General features: G+C 42.4%; 2 protein-coding genes across 4 annotated transcripts in view; both read left to right on the plus strand.

Annotated features, from left to right (window-relative positions):
* Positions 1–16440, plus strand: part of EVL (Enah/Vasp-like) — a 208719-nt gene that overhangs the window by 172427 nt on the left and 19852 nt on the right. For all 3 annotated transcript variants that reach the window (XM_077820483.1, XM_077820482.1, XM_077820484.1), the window contains exons 4-7: positions 2214–2277; positions 7935–7999; positions 12184–12410; positions 13835–13956. In XM_077820483.1, the coding sequence (XP_077676609.1) occupies positions 2214–2277; positions 7935–7999; positions 12184–12410; positions 13835–13956 (478 nt within the window). The remainder of the gene's footprint in view (positions 1–2213; positions 2278–7934; positions 8000–12183; positions 12411–13834; positions 13957–16440) is intronic.
* LOC144265810 (ena/VASP-like protein) lies at positions 9327–10292 on the plus strand (the record flags this gene model as incomplete). The annotated part of the gene is made up of 1 exon (XM_077818815.1): positions 9327–10292. A coding segment is annotated over one exon (966 nt), but the record flags the coding sequence as incomplete, so codon positions are not given.

A 16440-nucleotide genomic window follows, 5' to 3' on the forward strand; every position in this document is an offset into this window, starting at 1 on the left:
GACACTTTATGGCCACGTTATTTCAAAATGTTCCCTCTAAGGAGACTTCTTGTAGCATTTAATAGAGTTTTGTAAGTATCACCCATTGACTCCAATGGCAAAACTCCCATTGATTTCAATGGGGCCAGTATTTCACACATAGAATTTAATAGAGCATATATTATTAATAACTATGTTTGTTATTTATTTTCATTCCTCTCAGAAAATAATATGTAAACACTAGTGAACTTAATAAAGGTGTCCAAGAAGAGAAGCAGATTAAACTGCTAGGACCAAATGCAGAGATGTGACCTAAATTGGGACATAAGTTAAATGTTGGTAAATCAGCATATGTTAGTGAGGATTTAACTTGGTGTAACTCCTTCTGGGAAGGTGGACAGTCAGGATTGGAGAAGGAAAAACAAAGCCTGTAACAGACATGCTTTATCTTACATAGTCTCACATCCTCCTGGTTGCAGAGTAACAGCCGTGTTAGTCTGTATTCGCAAAAAGAAAAGGAGGACTTGTGGCACCTTAGAGACTAACCAATTTATTTGAGCATGAGCTTTCGTGAGCTACAGCTCACTTCATCAGATGCATACCGTGGAAACTGCAGCAGACTTTATATATACACAGAGAATATGAAACAATACCTCCTCCCACCCCACTGTCCTGCTGGTAATAGCTTATCTAAAGTGAGTATCAGGTTAGGCCATTTCCAGCACAAATCCAGGTTTTCTCACCCTCCACCCCCCACACAAATTCACTCTCCTGCTATCTTAAAACAAAGAAACTTCAAATCCAGACTCCAGCGAGAAACTGCTGAATTGGAATTCATTTGCAAATTGGATACTATTAATTTAGGCTTAAATAGAGACTGGGAGTGGCTAAGTCATTATGCAAGGTAGCCTATTTCCTCTTGTTTTTTCCTACCCCCCCTCCCCCCAGATGTTCTGGTTTAACTTGGTTTTAAACTTGGAGAGTGGTCAGTTTGGATGAGCTGTTACCAGCAGGAGAGTGAGTCTGTGTGTGTATGGGGGTGGGTTTTTGGAGGGGGGTGAGGGAGTGAGAGAACCTGGATTTGTGCAGGAAATGGCCTAACTTCATTATCATGCACATTGTGTAAAGAGTTGTCACTTTGGATGGGCTATCACCAGCAGGAGAGTGAATTTGTGTGGAGGGGTGGAGGGTGAGAAAACCTGGATTTGTGCTGGAAATGGCCTAACCTGATACTCACTTTAGATAAGCTATTACCAGCAGGACAGTGGGGTGGGAGGAGGTATTGTTTCATATTCTCTGTGTATATATAAAGTCTGCTGCAGTTTCCACGGTATGCATCTGATGAAGTGAGCTGTAGCTCACGAAAGCTCATGCTCAAATAAATTGGTTAGTCTCTAAGGTGCCACAAGTCCTCCTATCCTCCTGGTTGTTGCTTTTTCTTGCTTTAACACTGCCCTTCTGCCGGCTTGGTACTTCAGAGGCACCAGCTTACATTCCCTCACACTGACCTATGCAGAGTTACCAATATGAAATGTACACTACTGTTTACATGACCTCCTACATTTGTCCTCTGAGTGCTATAAATCAATAAGTGCTGTTGAGGCTGCCTTTATGAATGGTGTGGATGAGAGAACAGTGAAGTGAAGTTGAGCAACCCTCTTAGGGCAAAGAGCTCTCTCTGATCCATGCTGTGATCTCTTGTCCTTTGATACCTATCACCATTCTGTACTCATTCTGCATATTGGATATGAATGGAAGTTCCACACAGAGAACTTGCACAGTGTCTGCAGCAAAGGATAGGTTGAAAAGAGCCTATCCAGCCAGGCCTGGTTTAAACTCTGTAGAAACTTAAACTGTGCAGCTTGGTTAACAGTTGTACCACATCATCCTTTCAAATGTTGCAGGTCTGCAGATCTTCACTCTAACACAATTACTTGATATTGTCTAAAGTTATCACCAATGCCTATGAGTTACTTGATAGATCTGTTCCGACATGCTGATATTGGGCCAGTTTCTCTCAATGAAACGGAAGCGATTTACTACACCAGCTCAGTATCTGACTCAGTGTATGTTAAAATTAATAAAGGGTAGAAAACCTGCTCCTTGAATCTTTGCGCTGATCTCTCTTATTACGTGTGCGCAAGGAGTCTGTGAACAGCACTGTGTTTCAGAAATGGTAGCAATGTTGTCACCGCATTTGCTTTGCTAATTATAATTGGTTGTATTTTACATAGGTCCAAATATCCAGCGCCAGGTTCAGAATGGGCCCTCTCCGGATGAAATGGAAGTGCAGCGAAGGTAAGAAATAAAATTTGAAAAGAATGTATTCGATTCAAATGATTTTATACTTAAAAGAAATGACCCATGTGAATTATACTAATTATGGCCCCAATCATGCAGTTGTAGTCAGTGGGGCTCTACCAGGGCAGAGAGGTCTGCTTGTGTATATCCATTTGCAAAATCTGGCCCTGATTTGGTCACATTCAGGTTGATGGCACCTGTAACTGGTCAGACTTAACACTCTGTAGTTTCCCACAGTTCATCTTTTGTTTGTTTGTTATGGGTTTATCCAAAAAAATTTGAAATTAGGAAATATACTCTGGCTCCAGCACACAAATTGAACACTGCATATCTCCAATGGGCAGAGTCCCCATTGTCCCATGTACACCCTGGATTCCCAAACAGAACCATTCCTGACTCTATAACAGTGTGGCGTCTGTGTGTCATTTGTGTACACACATACACATGCATTCACACACATTTAAAAGAGAAACCTTCTACCGGCTCATTATTATACTTAAAAATCACTAGCCAGACTGCTTTAACCAGCACTTGGCTCACTTAGGAATGATAATTTTGTACTTTGAATATCATTATTCTGAAAATACTTGGTGAGTTCAAACTACTTAGTTTTAGTGAATTAACGTGATTTTATATTTTATTTATGTGCAGTCAGTGTATAGGAAGCAGGACACCTTTGCTAATAGATGCCATTTTTTCCATATTTAACTTCTTAGTTGTTTTATACAGCTAAATTCTGGCATGATTCTGGCTTATCTGCAATGATTTTTAGTTACTAAATAGTAAAGAACTCAAACCCCAGATATTTTTTTCAACTAAAAGGCAAGAATAAGATATACTGATATCCAGAGATACAGATAACACCAGTTTTAAAGTAATTTGCATCATGTTTTAGTGTGCTTTTTTCTTAAGCTTAATAAGAGAGCTTTATATGATCCTATATTGGATCAGTTCTTAGCAGTAGCAGATCATGTTGCATAGACCCCCTGCTATTGGCAGTATGCGTTCCTGGTGATGAATTTAACCCTTTGGGTCTGGTGCTACTTCCTAAAAGGTTTATAGTTCCCTTTATTAGGATCATGCCTTGACCTAGGATGACAACTGAATAAAACTTTAAAATGGAGTTGTGAATCCAAATAAGAGTCCTGATCTAAATGTGTATCTTGGCTTATAGGCCACGGTTGTTTTCTGTCTCCTGTTCTGCCTTGTCTCTGACTGTATGTGTGTCTGCATATTGACATCCAAAAGAAATTATGCTTAGGTTGCATTTTGTTGCATACGTCACCCATAGCCAAACTGTAATGCTAATTTTTGATGTGACGTGCTGATTCAGCCAGAATTCCTCCTGGGGCATTAGGGAATGCACAATGGAGCAGGAGCAGCCCCTTCCTTTGAAAGGTGCAGCATGGACTCCTGTTCATACTGGGCCAACTCTGTTGACCAGAGTGAAGAGTCAGGGCTGTGTCCTTCTCCTCATTCCACCAATTTTATGGAGGCTGGCACTGTGGCTAGTAGTGCCTGTGCTCCCCAGTTAGACCGTGGGCAGGTGGACAAGAGGAGAAGGCTGTGTGTCCCAATTCCCCAGCCCTCATCCAGGTGCACAGTCTGTCCCATACAATGAACACCACTAAGCAGGCTTGCAGTTACAGTCTGCCATAATACAGGTGACAAAGAATGACTGGATCAGACCTTCAGCTGGTGTATGCTGGAGCACTTTGAAGTCAGTGGAGCTACCCCAATACTCGCCAGCAGAGGACAGAACTCTAAGAATTTAAGGAAAGGTTTATTGCCAAGATGTTTTTTTAAATTAGAAAGTTGCAAAAATTTCTCTAAACAAGTGGGCCCAAGTCATTGTTGGAGTGAGTGGAGTCACAGCAGGGGTGCAGTTGGACCTTCGGGGGAATTGACCTAAAGTTTGGAATAAATAAGAAATAGCTTTGTCAGGATTTTAGTGGAACGTATTTGCAGAACGCAGCTAAGACCAAGTGGCAGAAATTGTAGAAGTCCGTCTTAATGACATCACAAGCACTCAAGGCTCAGAGGGCTTCTGCTATGCCTGTAGGAACAACTCACAGTCAGGATATCTCCCCAGGTTCCTTTGGGCCATGGTGCCGCTTACTACCCTACATGCCACTGACGTACTCTGTTTGCTGGTATGTGGGCACGCAGGAATCTCTCCCCTTTGGGACACTGCACCCCTGGTGGTATAGGGAGGGAGTAGTCGCTGCTCTCCACTAAGCACCAGTAGTACAATTCTGCCTGGTCCTTGCAATGCCCCACACACTGCAAATCCACGTAAGGACCAGGCAGGATGTGGCCCATAGAAAAGACTTCAAATTTAATGAAGGTTTCCACATCAATATTAAAGACAGAGGGAGAGACTGTTTCATTTCAGAGAGTCAAGATTTATTTTTGGGACTATTCAACTTTCAGAAAGTTCACAGAGGAGACTCCCTGATGTGCACCAGTATGCTGGTGGTGGTTCAGAGAGGTGTGGGGAATATGCGTGTTTTTTGCAGTGCTTTGTGTGAAATATGCCCTGCACAATATGAGCCTAATCCTGTTCTTATTGAAGGCTATGTCTGCACTGCGGACATATGCTAGCATAGCCCTGCTGGTCAGGGATGGGAAAAGGTGTGTGATCCCTCTGCTGGCAGAAGTCCCTAGTGTAGACGCAGCTATACAGACAAAGCTGCTCTTTTAGTGGTATAGCCCTGTTGTGTTTGTTGCAGGGGTGGTTTTACTTTAACGGTACAGAGCATAGCTTTGCTGATATAGCTGCATCCATACTTGGCGCACTATGCCAGTATAGTACAGCTGTATTTCTATACCAGTAAAGAGCTAATTTTATAGATACTGTCTAAATCAATGGGAGTGGCTGGGTGCTCAGAACTTTTGAAAATGAAGCCACAAATATAGGTGCCTAAATATAGATGTAGGATCCTAAGACCTGGTTTACACTTAAGTTTTACCAGCATAATTATGTCAGTAAGGGATGTGGGTTTTTTACCAACACATTGTACCATACATATGCTGGTAAAAGTCCTAGTGCAGTTACTGAACCAGTATTGGCTACGCCAGTAGATGCACTTTTATAAGTGTGTCTACACTAGGGGAGAGATCCTGCTTCGACAATGCCAGCATAGTGAGAGCAACCAAAGGCCTAACTGTAGGTGTGTCCGTTTTGAAAATCTTATCCTAAAGTTTTGTGTGAGCAGGAAAATGAAGATGAGGAAAACAATGCAAAATGCATTTGTTTAAAAGATTTTATTTAACTATTTTAAACACAACATAGATTAAAGTCACAGGGCCCAATCTGGCTACTCCTACTCATACTGAGTAGTACCATACTGGTATCAGTAGCCCTTAATATGTACATAAGGCCCTCTCCTGCAAATCTTTACTCACATAAATAATCTTTCCTTAGTTCCATTGATATAAATGTGACAATTTATGTGTGTAAGGTCTGCTCACATAAACAAATGTTTGTAGGATTGAACCCTTAGCACATGTAGGGTGCAGCCGGCCAGCCAGAAATTCAAGTGTCTGCATTGGGTCCTTCCCTTGGGAGTATATACAGACTTGCAGTTCCCAGCTGGGCCAAGCTCCCCCTCCAGCAGTGGGAACAGTTAGGGAGAGAACGTTCTGCTAGATTTTTCACTTCAGCCCAGCACTGGGACCGCAATGGGACATGCAACACGCTGCCCAGACTCCATCTCTTACAGTATAATTTCTATGTGCCCTTACTGCTCTTCCAAAAATTGCACCGTTGCGTACAATTTATACCCTGTGACTTCATGTGGAGGAGTTACATGCCAGGTTTCTATTGTGAATCTAGTACAAGATTGATCACTGCATAATGAATAATCCTAATTATGGATGGGCCAATCCATTGCTAGGAGCCTAAAATGTAGGAATGTCTGTCATGCAAATTAAAGCATTTAACTTTATTTGTACATACCCTAATGTAATTTTTCTGGACATGTCATTTACATATAGTAAAAATCATAAGTTTCACAGTAAATCAAATATATGTATTTTAAAATACAATGCATATAAAATATAACAGGGAAAACCTATTTAAAACGGCCGCTGCGTATTAATTCATTATAGGCAGAGCTGGTAGCACCACCTATAGTTAAGGTTACTCGACTGTACATAAAATGAGGCTGGGGTCCTATGGAAAATATATGACGTGATTATATAATTAGACAGTATCATAATGCATATACACAAGAGGACCAAATTAAGTGCTTTGACTTTTGAATGCCTGACTTTGTAAATGTAACATTCTTTTGTGTCACCTTAGAGACTAACAAATTTATTTGAGCATAAGCTTTCGTGAGCTAGCATGCTCAAATAAATTTGTTAGTCTCTAAGGTGCCACAAGTCCTCCTTTTCTTTTTGCGGATACAGACTAACACGGCTGCTACTCTGAAACCATTCTTTTGTATGTGTAATATAAATATAATTTCCTTCCACAATATGAGTCACATCTAAGTGTTGTTGAAATATATAGTTCATATCATGTCAATTCTAAAATAGCTAACTGTTAATCTAGTTTTAGCTGTTCGGCTTTTTAGTTAACCAAAGAAAAGTCAAATAGAGATTATATCAATTATAGTGAGCAATATTTCTTCAGGACTGTTAGTGTGAAAGAGAGGACCTCTAGTGGGAAATTTGGGGAACTGCATAACTCAATAAAATGGAGAAGATTTTTGGAATGTTTTATTAAACCATTGATTCAGAATATTCTAATAGGTTGCTTTGTTTTATGTATTTCCAACCAAGAGCCCAACCCTGCAAAGCTTTACATATGAAAGTATTGAAACCAACACTTTGCTCATGTTCATAAGGCTATTAAAAATTCAGCAGAGTAATTTTGTGGTCATTGCTTATTCAGACAGTCAAGAAATATTGGTCCTGTTGATCTCAGCAGTAACTGAGGACAAAATTTGGCTCATGGTATTTAAAGTATTACATGATCATTCTGTTAACCAGGTGTCTAATACTTTGTTCACCTGCAAAACTCTATGGTTGTAATAAAGGAATTTTTTTATACACCTCTGTGAAGCAGTTGGCTAGGTACAATCAACCACTAAACCCAAATCACATTTCTTTAAATTCTTATCAGTATACTGCCATTCCTTGTGCCCCATATCAGCACAATATTTAAGCATGTGCTTAACTTAAGCACATTAGGTATCCCATTGACTTTAGTGGAACTCCTCAGCTGCTTCAAGTAAAGCATATGCTTAAGAGCTATGCTGGATTGGGATCTGAGATACTGCAGTACTCTCTTACTTTAAGTCCATTGGCTATTCCACAATTTAATATCCATTATAGAATTATCACATAAATTACAAGCTTCTGTTACAAGTATTTGCAATATGCTCCAAGTGCAGGGCCCTATTCTGATCTCACTTTCTCTGGTGTAAATCAAGAGAAACTCCACCGAAATCAGTGGAGTTATACCAGTGTACATGAGATCAGAACTCACCTCAGCCCTTTCGGTCTAGCCCTTATTTCTATAATGGGCCGATTAATGCCCCCATAGATGCAAACTCTATTGCTTGGGCCCATCTCAGTGTATAGAACATTTTCTAAAAAGAGTAAAAAATAAAACCAGAATGTTTTAAAAACCGTTGTTTTAGGCAAGTGATGGAGCAGCAGCAGCAACAGCGCCAGGAATCTCTGGAAAGAAGAACCTCTACCACAGGCATGTATCAAACAGTGCAGTGCAATGTAACTGTAAACAATGCAAACATATTCCTCTCCCTTCCTGTCTCCTCTAGCTGTTGGTGGTTGTCATGTGTTATTACAGAAATAACTGGCCTGCTAAATATAGCTATAATCATTATGGGATTTCAAAGCATTTTCAGGTAGAGACTTAAAGTAATAAATTGGAACATGGCTGCATTATTTCACCGATTTGACTGAAATTTAAAGTCCAAACTTCAGTGCACACAGCGCAACTCAGATGGGACATGTAATGGTGGATTTAAGCAAAGCTTTGTGCTCTTCCAGTCCCGTGCTAGCTTTGAGACCGGCTTAAGACTGAGCAGTGTAAAGGCTGCTCTAAATTATGCTGCTGCCCACAGTGCCAAGGGGCTGATGTCACTGGGGTGCAGAAAAGGCCACACTTTCTACATAGCCACAGGGAGAGTGGGTGGCATAGGAATCACTCTACTAGCTCCATGGCACTATAGGATCCCCCTACCTAGAGATCAGCTGTCTGTGCCTGGCTCTTCCAGCTTTCCACGTGGTGTACAGAATAGAATCTGACTGTAAGAGTCCGTTAGTTGGAATAATAAGGTGAGAGGGCTTGTGTAAGTTTAGTGGGAAAGTATACCTGATAAGTGGTGAGGTGGGAAGAGAAGTTTCTGTCTACAAAATCTGGCTTTTGCTTTTGTGAAAAAATATGTAAAAAAGAAGCCAGAATTTTTTGTGAATCTGGGGGGGGAAAGATTAGTTTTTGCTCAGCTTTTTTTAATTTAAAAGCAGCTCAGTTGTGTCCACAGAAAATGTCACCTGTGGCAGTCATACACAATAATGCTCCACAGCTTTGAACTCCTAATTTGGGCACACACAATTGTGTGCCATTTTGTGTCAGTTAAAACAAATGAAACAAACAGATGTGCCTCTGCTTCTGCAATGAACGTTGACGTAGGCATGATATGTGAGATAGTGACATTTCCAGCTGAGCGCCCTCTTGCATGTATGGAGGCATCTCTGTGCTGTTCACAACCTGTGTGCCTGTCTTTATGTTCAAAGTGTCACTTGCCACTGTCCTTGGAACAAAGGTAATGTGTGTAATTCTGACTCAAGATGGTTTGTAGGGTTAGAAGAAGCTTTACAAACATCAAAGCAAAACCTCTAGCCTATGCTGTGTGTGTCACTGCTTTGAACTAAAGGAAGGAACAGCTCTCAATTGCTGCAGTCATCTGGACATCACTAAAATCGTGACTACACCATCCTTTTTTATTTATTATTTTCTGCTTTCATTTACTTTTTAATTCCTTGTCTCCTAACCACTCTGCCTTGTTTTCATTCCTTGCTGTATACCCATTTTATTCTTTTCACTTTTCTTTTCTGTTCTTTTAGTTTCTACCCTTCAGATAAAAGTGTCTTCTTCCCCCTCCCACTGCCAGTCTCCTCCTCCTGACTACAGTAACTACAGTGCTTCTACTTCCGCTGGTGCTGCCCCTCCACCGCCATCTTATGCCAACGTTATCTCTTCAGCATCTACCATCCCCGAGTCCAGTAGTAAAACCTCTTTCAAATCCTCTAACAGAGCCAGTGAATTCCCACAGCTTCGTCACAGACATTCTGCCTCTGAGCTCTCACCCTCCCTGGGTTCCTTCTCCTCTCCAGTATGGCCAAACCACAGGACTGTAACACAAAGCATCAAACAGATCTCTTTGTCCCCACCGCCTGAACCTCCTTCCCATTTTCCATTTGCACCTCACCAGCCTGTTAGACGTTCCTCTCTTTCACACTCTCGTCAGTCTTCCTCTTCTCCTGTAACATCTACATCCCCCGTGCAGAAGGGTTTTGTCCTGCAGCCACATATTCCAGAGGTCCTTCCTGTGATTCCTGTCCAGAATGGCAGAATCAGGGGATCTACAGATATAACAGTCCAAGAAGCCTCTGCAGATGTACCTCAGATAGGCCTGAACAGCCACCCTGAAGAACCTCTAACCACACAAATTCCTTTAAACTCCTCTAGAACCCAGGTAAAAAGCGTGGATGGGTCTTTCTTCTCATACTTAGAAACTGTACCCATCTCTCAGCTACCAGTTATAACCAGCCCTGCTGGTTCCTTTATCCAGGCTTCTTTTCAGTCCTCCCAACCTTCACCTCATCCTCCAAAGCAATTGTACCAGGCCATGTCACACTTTGTTTCATTACCTCCCGCTTATGCTGCTGTATCTGAGGTGAATTTGTCCAAGAAGACCCCTCCTTTCATGACTTCATCAACCATTTCCCACTTGAGTAAGTACTTGTTTTGAATTAGTTATAACAGTTAAAAAAGCTTTAGATTTGACCTGACTGTTCATAAAGCCCAGTTTGCTCTGCCCCAGGACAATATGTGGGGAAAACTCTTGAGTAATTGAAGACTAATACTACTGCACCAGATAGTTCAGACAAATAGGGAAAAGGTATAGAAGGTTAGTGCTATAACTGGTGGTAGGCTTGACACAAAACCTCATATCCAAATGCTCCAATCTTTGGGGAGAGAGTGTTTTTAAAGTCTGAGGCCGGATCTACTCTAGAAACTGTTGCAAGTGTAATAATGACAGTTGGGGCATAATATTTTTAACGTTTTTTATACTGATGAAAGGCCTAGTATAGATGCAGAAAAAGTGCTCTTGCCAGTCTGGCTTGTTTCATTTGGGGAACCAGTAAAAGGTAGACCTGCAAAAACACTCTTTTGTCCATATAAGTTGCAGCTACACTAGGAAGATTTGCCAGGATAGCTGAACCAGCAAACCTTTTCCAGTGTAGACTAGCCCTGCGTGTGGATCTGTATTTTGCATATGGCCTGTATTGTTAAAATGCCTGGATTAGAACAGCTCTGTGTTGTGCTGTTCAAAATCCAGATCAGGTTTTGCAAGTTGGACCCATCTCTCTGTATAAACATATTGTGCTTAAATGGATGTGCCTAGAGAACTTGGGAAACATTTGTATATTTCGTCCACTGACAAATTTCCTGCCCCAGATATTTCAGCTGTCTCTGTTGGGTCAGACCCACAACTGGTGTAGGTCACTGTATAACCATTTTCTTCAACACACTTATTCCAGTTTACACCAAAGAAGTATCTTGCCCATTATTTTTGAGTGAGGTCAATTTATAATCTCAATTATTTTTCAGCCAGGCCTCAGCCTGGCCTCTAATTTTGTGGGTGTAAATTTGCACCTATAATTCACTGTGCTCACAATGAATTGCCAGCTATCTCATTTGTGGGCCCACATAGGTAGGGAGATAGCTGATGTACTGCTAATAGCACCTATAATTCGTTGCAGGAGCAGCATTGTGAGCATAGTTATTAGCAGGAGTAATGTTGTGACCATAATGTTGGAGGTTATCACTGACCACAATGATGGTTGACGTTATTAAAAAAGCAAAATTAAATAGATAGACAATCAGGCCTTATTGTCTGAATATCATTCCCAAATTTTCCCTGTAAACCAATTAAAAAAACCTCTTTCAAATTAATGTTTGTTGCACAGTTGAGTTTGTAATTGAATAGCAACAGAAGCCTTTGATGAGATGGAGTAATTCTAGGTGACATACCATTGATGGAATCCTCATTCTGTTGTCCCATTATAAATAGGAGAAATATACCAGAGGCGGTAACCTATTCGAATCAGTCCATTGAAGGACACTGCTACACGCAGTAGCTTCTGTTGAAGTACACCGTGGCTAAAATTGAACACTTGCCCCTTAATTTTCAAAGACTGGCAGAGGATTTAGCCACGCAAATTTCATTAAATGGAAGTTGTATGGAAATGTGTAGCTAAAGCCCAGGATTTTATTTGAAAAGTGGACTTTGATGTTCACAGAGTTAGTTGATAACATTTATGTATCTGCATCTGAAAAGTTAAAATGAAGAAGAGATATCCCAAAAGTAAACCAGAAAGTGTACTCTGTGTTGAGACAGAACAGTAGCCTGACCAGAGGAAGGGATAGGTGGTGTTTACATATTTCAGGGGTTTTGCATAAGGACACAGCTGCCAATGATAACTAAAAAGCAGAGGATGTACCATTGACATACTCAGCGTGTATCATTCTTCTGATTGTATGTCATCAGACCTTCATTCACCCAATTGTCAATACGGGTTGTATGTGAGCAGGGGGAGAATGTTCTTTATTTTTATTTAATCTTCTGTATGTTTCAGGTCCCATTCTTCCACCTGGTCATCCCTCTGCTGCCACAATCCCTGCTTCGTCCAGTGGGCCCCCACCTCCGCCACCCCCGCCAGTACCTCCTCCACCTACAGGAGCAGCGCCACCTCCCCCACCTCCACTGCCGGCAGGTGGAGGACACGGGGGTAGCACTGACGATGGGTCAATGTCAGGACTAGCAGCAGCCCTGGCTGGTGCCAAACTCAGGAGAGTACAACGGGTAAGGTTTGTGGCACTGGGGTTTTCACACAGTCTGGCCTTCACTGGAGAATGAGGAATGCTTGACCTAGTTTTATTTAACCTTCTGCTAATCTATTTCATGGATAGTCGGAATTCATTACAAAGCCCAATGAAATGTGTTTTAAGTGACCATTCCATGGACCGTGACAAGTCAGTTGCTTGTACAGGCTGTTATTGAAAGGAAGGCTGAAAAAGATTTGTGCTGGAAACAGGGGTGAAAGTAAAATTAAACTCTTACCGGTACAGGGCTGGCTCCTTCCCCCTCCCCCAGAAGGGGCGGGGCTAGGGGTCAGCATCCCCCAGCCACCCCATCCACGCTGCCTGGCCCGTGGCCAGAGCCCCAGGCCTTTTTAAATCGCCGTTGGAGCCCCAGGGCAGCTGCTCCTTTTGCCTCCCCTCTTCACCCTCCTTCTTCCCCCGCCCCCCGTCGGTGAGTGCAACAGGGGGCACAAAAGGGGAAGCAACTTAAAGTCAGCTGTATGGACTGGTACCGGAAGCCACTTTTTACCGGTACGCCGTGCTGACCTGTACCGCCTTACTTTCACCCCTGGCTGGAAACCTGTAGGGTGAAATCCTGGCCCTATTGAATTCAATGGCAAAACTCCCATTGACTTCAGTGCAGCCAGGATTTCACTCCTAGAGTCAAATTTTTAAATAAGTTAGGTGCACAGTCGCATACACAATTACTGCAGGTGCACATTCAGTGGCTATTTATGACCGTTTGCACTTGCCTTTTCCTGAGTGCAGTGCAGTGCAGTGTGGCTGGGCCTTTAAAGTGGCCACTTGTCCATTAGAAACAGTCCTTAAAGCAGATTTCTATGTTTGGTTTTATAATTTTCAGGAGGAAATTTTCCAATTGGTTTTTTTTCCTGACTTGTTTTTACAGTAATTCACACTTTGATCCTCACTGCTCAGTGAAGATTAACTAGCAGGTGCCTGCATCGATCTCTCATATGACTAAGACATAATTGGTTTCTCTCCAGCGTATCCTGTAGAATACTCACTAGTATTATGCTATCAACCATGAGGATAAGTAGTTAAAACGACACTAGACTTATCAAATAAAGGCTTGATTGTGTAGCCTGTGTGTGAGTAGGCGCTCACTGAGAGGAGTACGAGTTGCATAATCTCACCAGAAATTCAGAAGCATTTTGTTGTCATTTTCATCATTTGCTCAGGTATTTACAAAATCCACGGGGGGTTTCCCAATCCTAATATGTGAATTAGCCACTGGGTTTGACCTGAATTACATTTGCTTCCGTTCTGGCCCATTGTGCTTCCTGCCTCTGACTGCATGCTGCAATCCTGGTGCTTTGCTCCGAGTGATTATCTAAACTAGTCAGAAAGGGCCGGTGCTTACAATAAATTCCTCTGGTGACTTGCAATATCAATTTGTGTCTTAAGCCAGAAGATGGTTCAGGAGGCTCCAGCCCCAGTGGGGCCTCTAAGAGCGATGCCAATCGAACAAGTAGTGGAGGAGGAGGAGGAGGACTAATGGAAGAAATGAATAAATTACTGGCAAAAAGGTTTGTACTCCATCCTAAAGTAAACCCTAGAACAAGCGCACCAGCAGACAGTGGAACAATTCGCTTTCGGGATCTACTAGCAATTGGGTAGCTCCAATGCCTCTTTGAAACTGGCAAAACTCTGTATGGGATATAGTATTGTGGAAGTTCAAGAGATCAGTTTAACAGCCTGCCACGCTGCTATTCCTGTGTAGGTGTTATTCCCTGGACCCCCCCACCCTTTTTTTTTTTTTGACACAGTAAACGCATAGGTGTTGCCACCAATGGTGTCAGACCAGCTTGAGCTGCTCTAGCTGAGCCTGCAGATTCTGTGGGAGCGAGAGCCTTAGAAGTTACTGATTTTTCTCTCTGACTTTGCTGGTTTACAATCTACGTCAAAGCTGCTGTGTTCTAAAGGAATGAGCTTCAACAGAGCCCCAGCCAGATAATTATTACGGGGTATATCGAGGGGAATGGACCAAAAAAGTATCCAAAACTGTAATAACAAGATTGCATATTGGTAGCCTTTGAGGTAGTAAAATAAAATGTCGCTGTACCTCTTACCCAGCGAATACAGCACGTCAGCTATGATGCCAGGTTGAGCAGATTCCTTGATGAGTCTACATAGGGTTGAAAGCAGATAATTCCCACCATAGCACTTGTGCTTCATGCTCCCTGGATTCCCAAAGAATAACTTTCTAAAATCAATGCAGTGCAGGGGGATTAATGCTTGTTATTAGCAATGACATAGGAGTATTTACTAGGTAGTGACGGCAGTACAGGATGCATTCATGTGACTTTTTGGTGTCCCTGCAGCTTCTCTATGCTGCTGGAAATCAAAATGTACAGGTGAGTCGCATCATACGCGCATTTAACTTACACAAATTTAACTATACGCGCTCGGCAGAAGAAAACCAAAAATAATGAGATACCTGTAAATAGTGCGGGCGATTCCGCCCACCATTCCACTCAATGAGCATATGCCTCGGAGTGAGCGTGAGATGGGAGATGTGAATCTGCTGTTCCCTCAGTCGGTCTCAGTTCCCACGTGCCTCTCCTAGCATGAACATCTCACCACGCTGAGTGTGATTCTAGTTCTTAAAGATATGTATTTTTTGTACAACATGGTCCCTAAACGGAAGCCAACTACTTCTTCTGGTGCTCAATTGAAGAAACAGCGATCTGGTCCAACGCTGAAGGAAAAACTGACTGTGTTGGACTTATTGAGAGACAGTATGTCTGTCTCCAGCGTGGCACGTAAATATGGCTGCAACGAATCTAGCATCCGTGCCATCAAGATTCGAGAGAAAGAAATTCATTAAGCCGTGGCATCAAGTGATCCAATAACTGCTAAGGTGACAAGCAAGGTGTGTGATAAGACTTTTTAGTGAAGATGGAAAAGGCATTAAACTTATGGCTGGAAGACATGAACCGTAAACGTGTGCCTATTGATGGCAACACATTGTGAGAAAAGGCTCTTAGCCTCTACGTGCTGTTCAAATCTCCCCCCGAAGAGGGACAGTTTTCTGATGAGAAGGAATTCAAAGCCAGCCAAGGTTGGCTTAACAGTTTTAGGAAACGCTTCAACCTCAAAAATGTGCAGACTACTGGTAAAGCTGCATCTGCCAATGAAGAGGCAGCAAAAGCCTACCACGAACAATTAAAGAAAATCATAGACGAAAAGGGCTACCTTCTGGAACAAGATTTTAATGCTGGCAAGACTGGGCTCGTCTGGAAAAAAAATGCCCAACCGCACTTACATTTCGAAATCAGAAAGACAAGCCCCTGGCTTCAAAGCAGCTAAAGACTGTGTAACTGTATTGTTTTGTGGCAATGCGGCTGGGCATTTAATAAAGCTGGGCTTGCTCTACAGGGCTGCAAATCCCCGTGCCCTAAAAGGCAAGAACAAAAATCTCCTGCCTGTGTTCTGGCAATCAAATAAAAAGGCTTGGGTGACGGCAACGTTATTTCTGGATTGGTTCCACAAGTGCTTCATTCCGGAGGTCAAGCAGTACCTCGAAGAGAAAGGACTTGACTTTAAAGTGTTGCTGATTGTAGACAATGCACCTGCAGCCACCCTGTGGCACTCCGGTTTGCACATAACGATGTTGAAGTCATCTTTCTCCCCCCCCCATACCACCTCCATCCTCCAACCTCTCGACCAAGGCGTGATTTGCTGTTTCAAGGCCACGTACACGAGGCTTACGTTCTCACGGATACGTAGCGCTGTGGATGCTGATCCCAATCTTAATGTGATGGAGTGTTGGAAGTCCTTCAACATTGCCGATTGCATCACTTATATTAAACAGGCAGTGGATGCAATCAAGCCTGAAACAGTCAATGCATGTTGGTGAAACCTATGGAAAGACTGTGTGAATGATTTTAAGGGTTTCCCGACCATTGACAAAGAAGTGAAACCATTGTTCAGGTGGCCAGGCAAGTGGGTGATGATGGCTTTGTTGACATCCTTGAGGAAGAAATTGAAGAATTAATTGAGAGCCATAG

Source organism: Eretmochelys imbricata, chromosome 6, assembly GCF_965152235.1.
Source record: "Eretmochelys imbricata isolate rEreImb1 chromosome 6, rEreImb1.hap1, whole genome shotgun sequence".
Lineage (NCBI taxonomy): Eukaryota > Metazoa > Chordata > Testudines > Cheloniidae > Eretmochelys > Eretmochelys imbricata.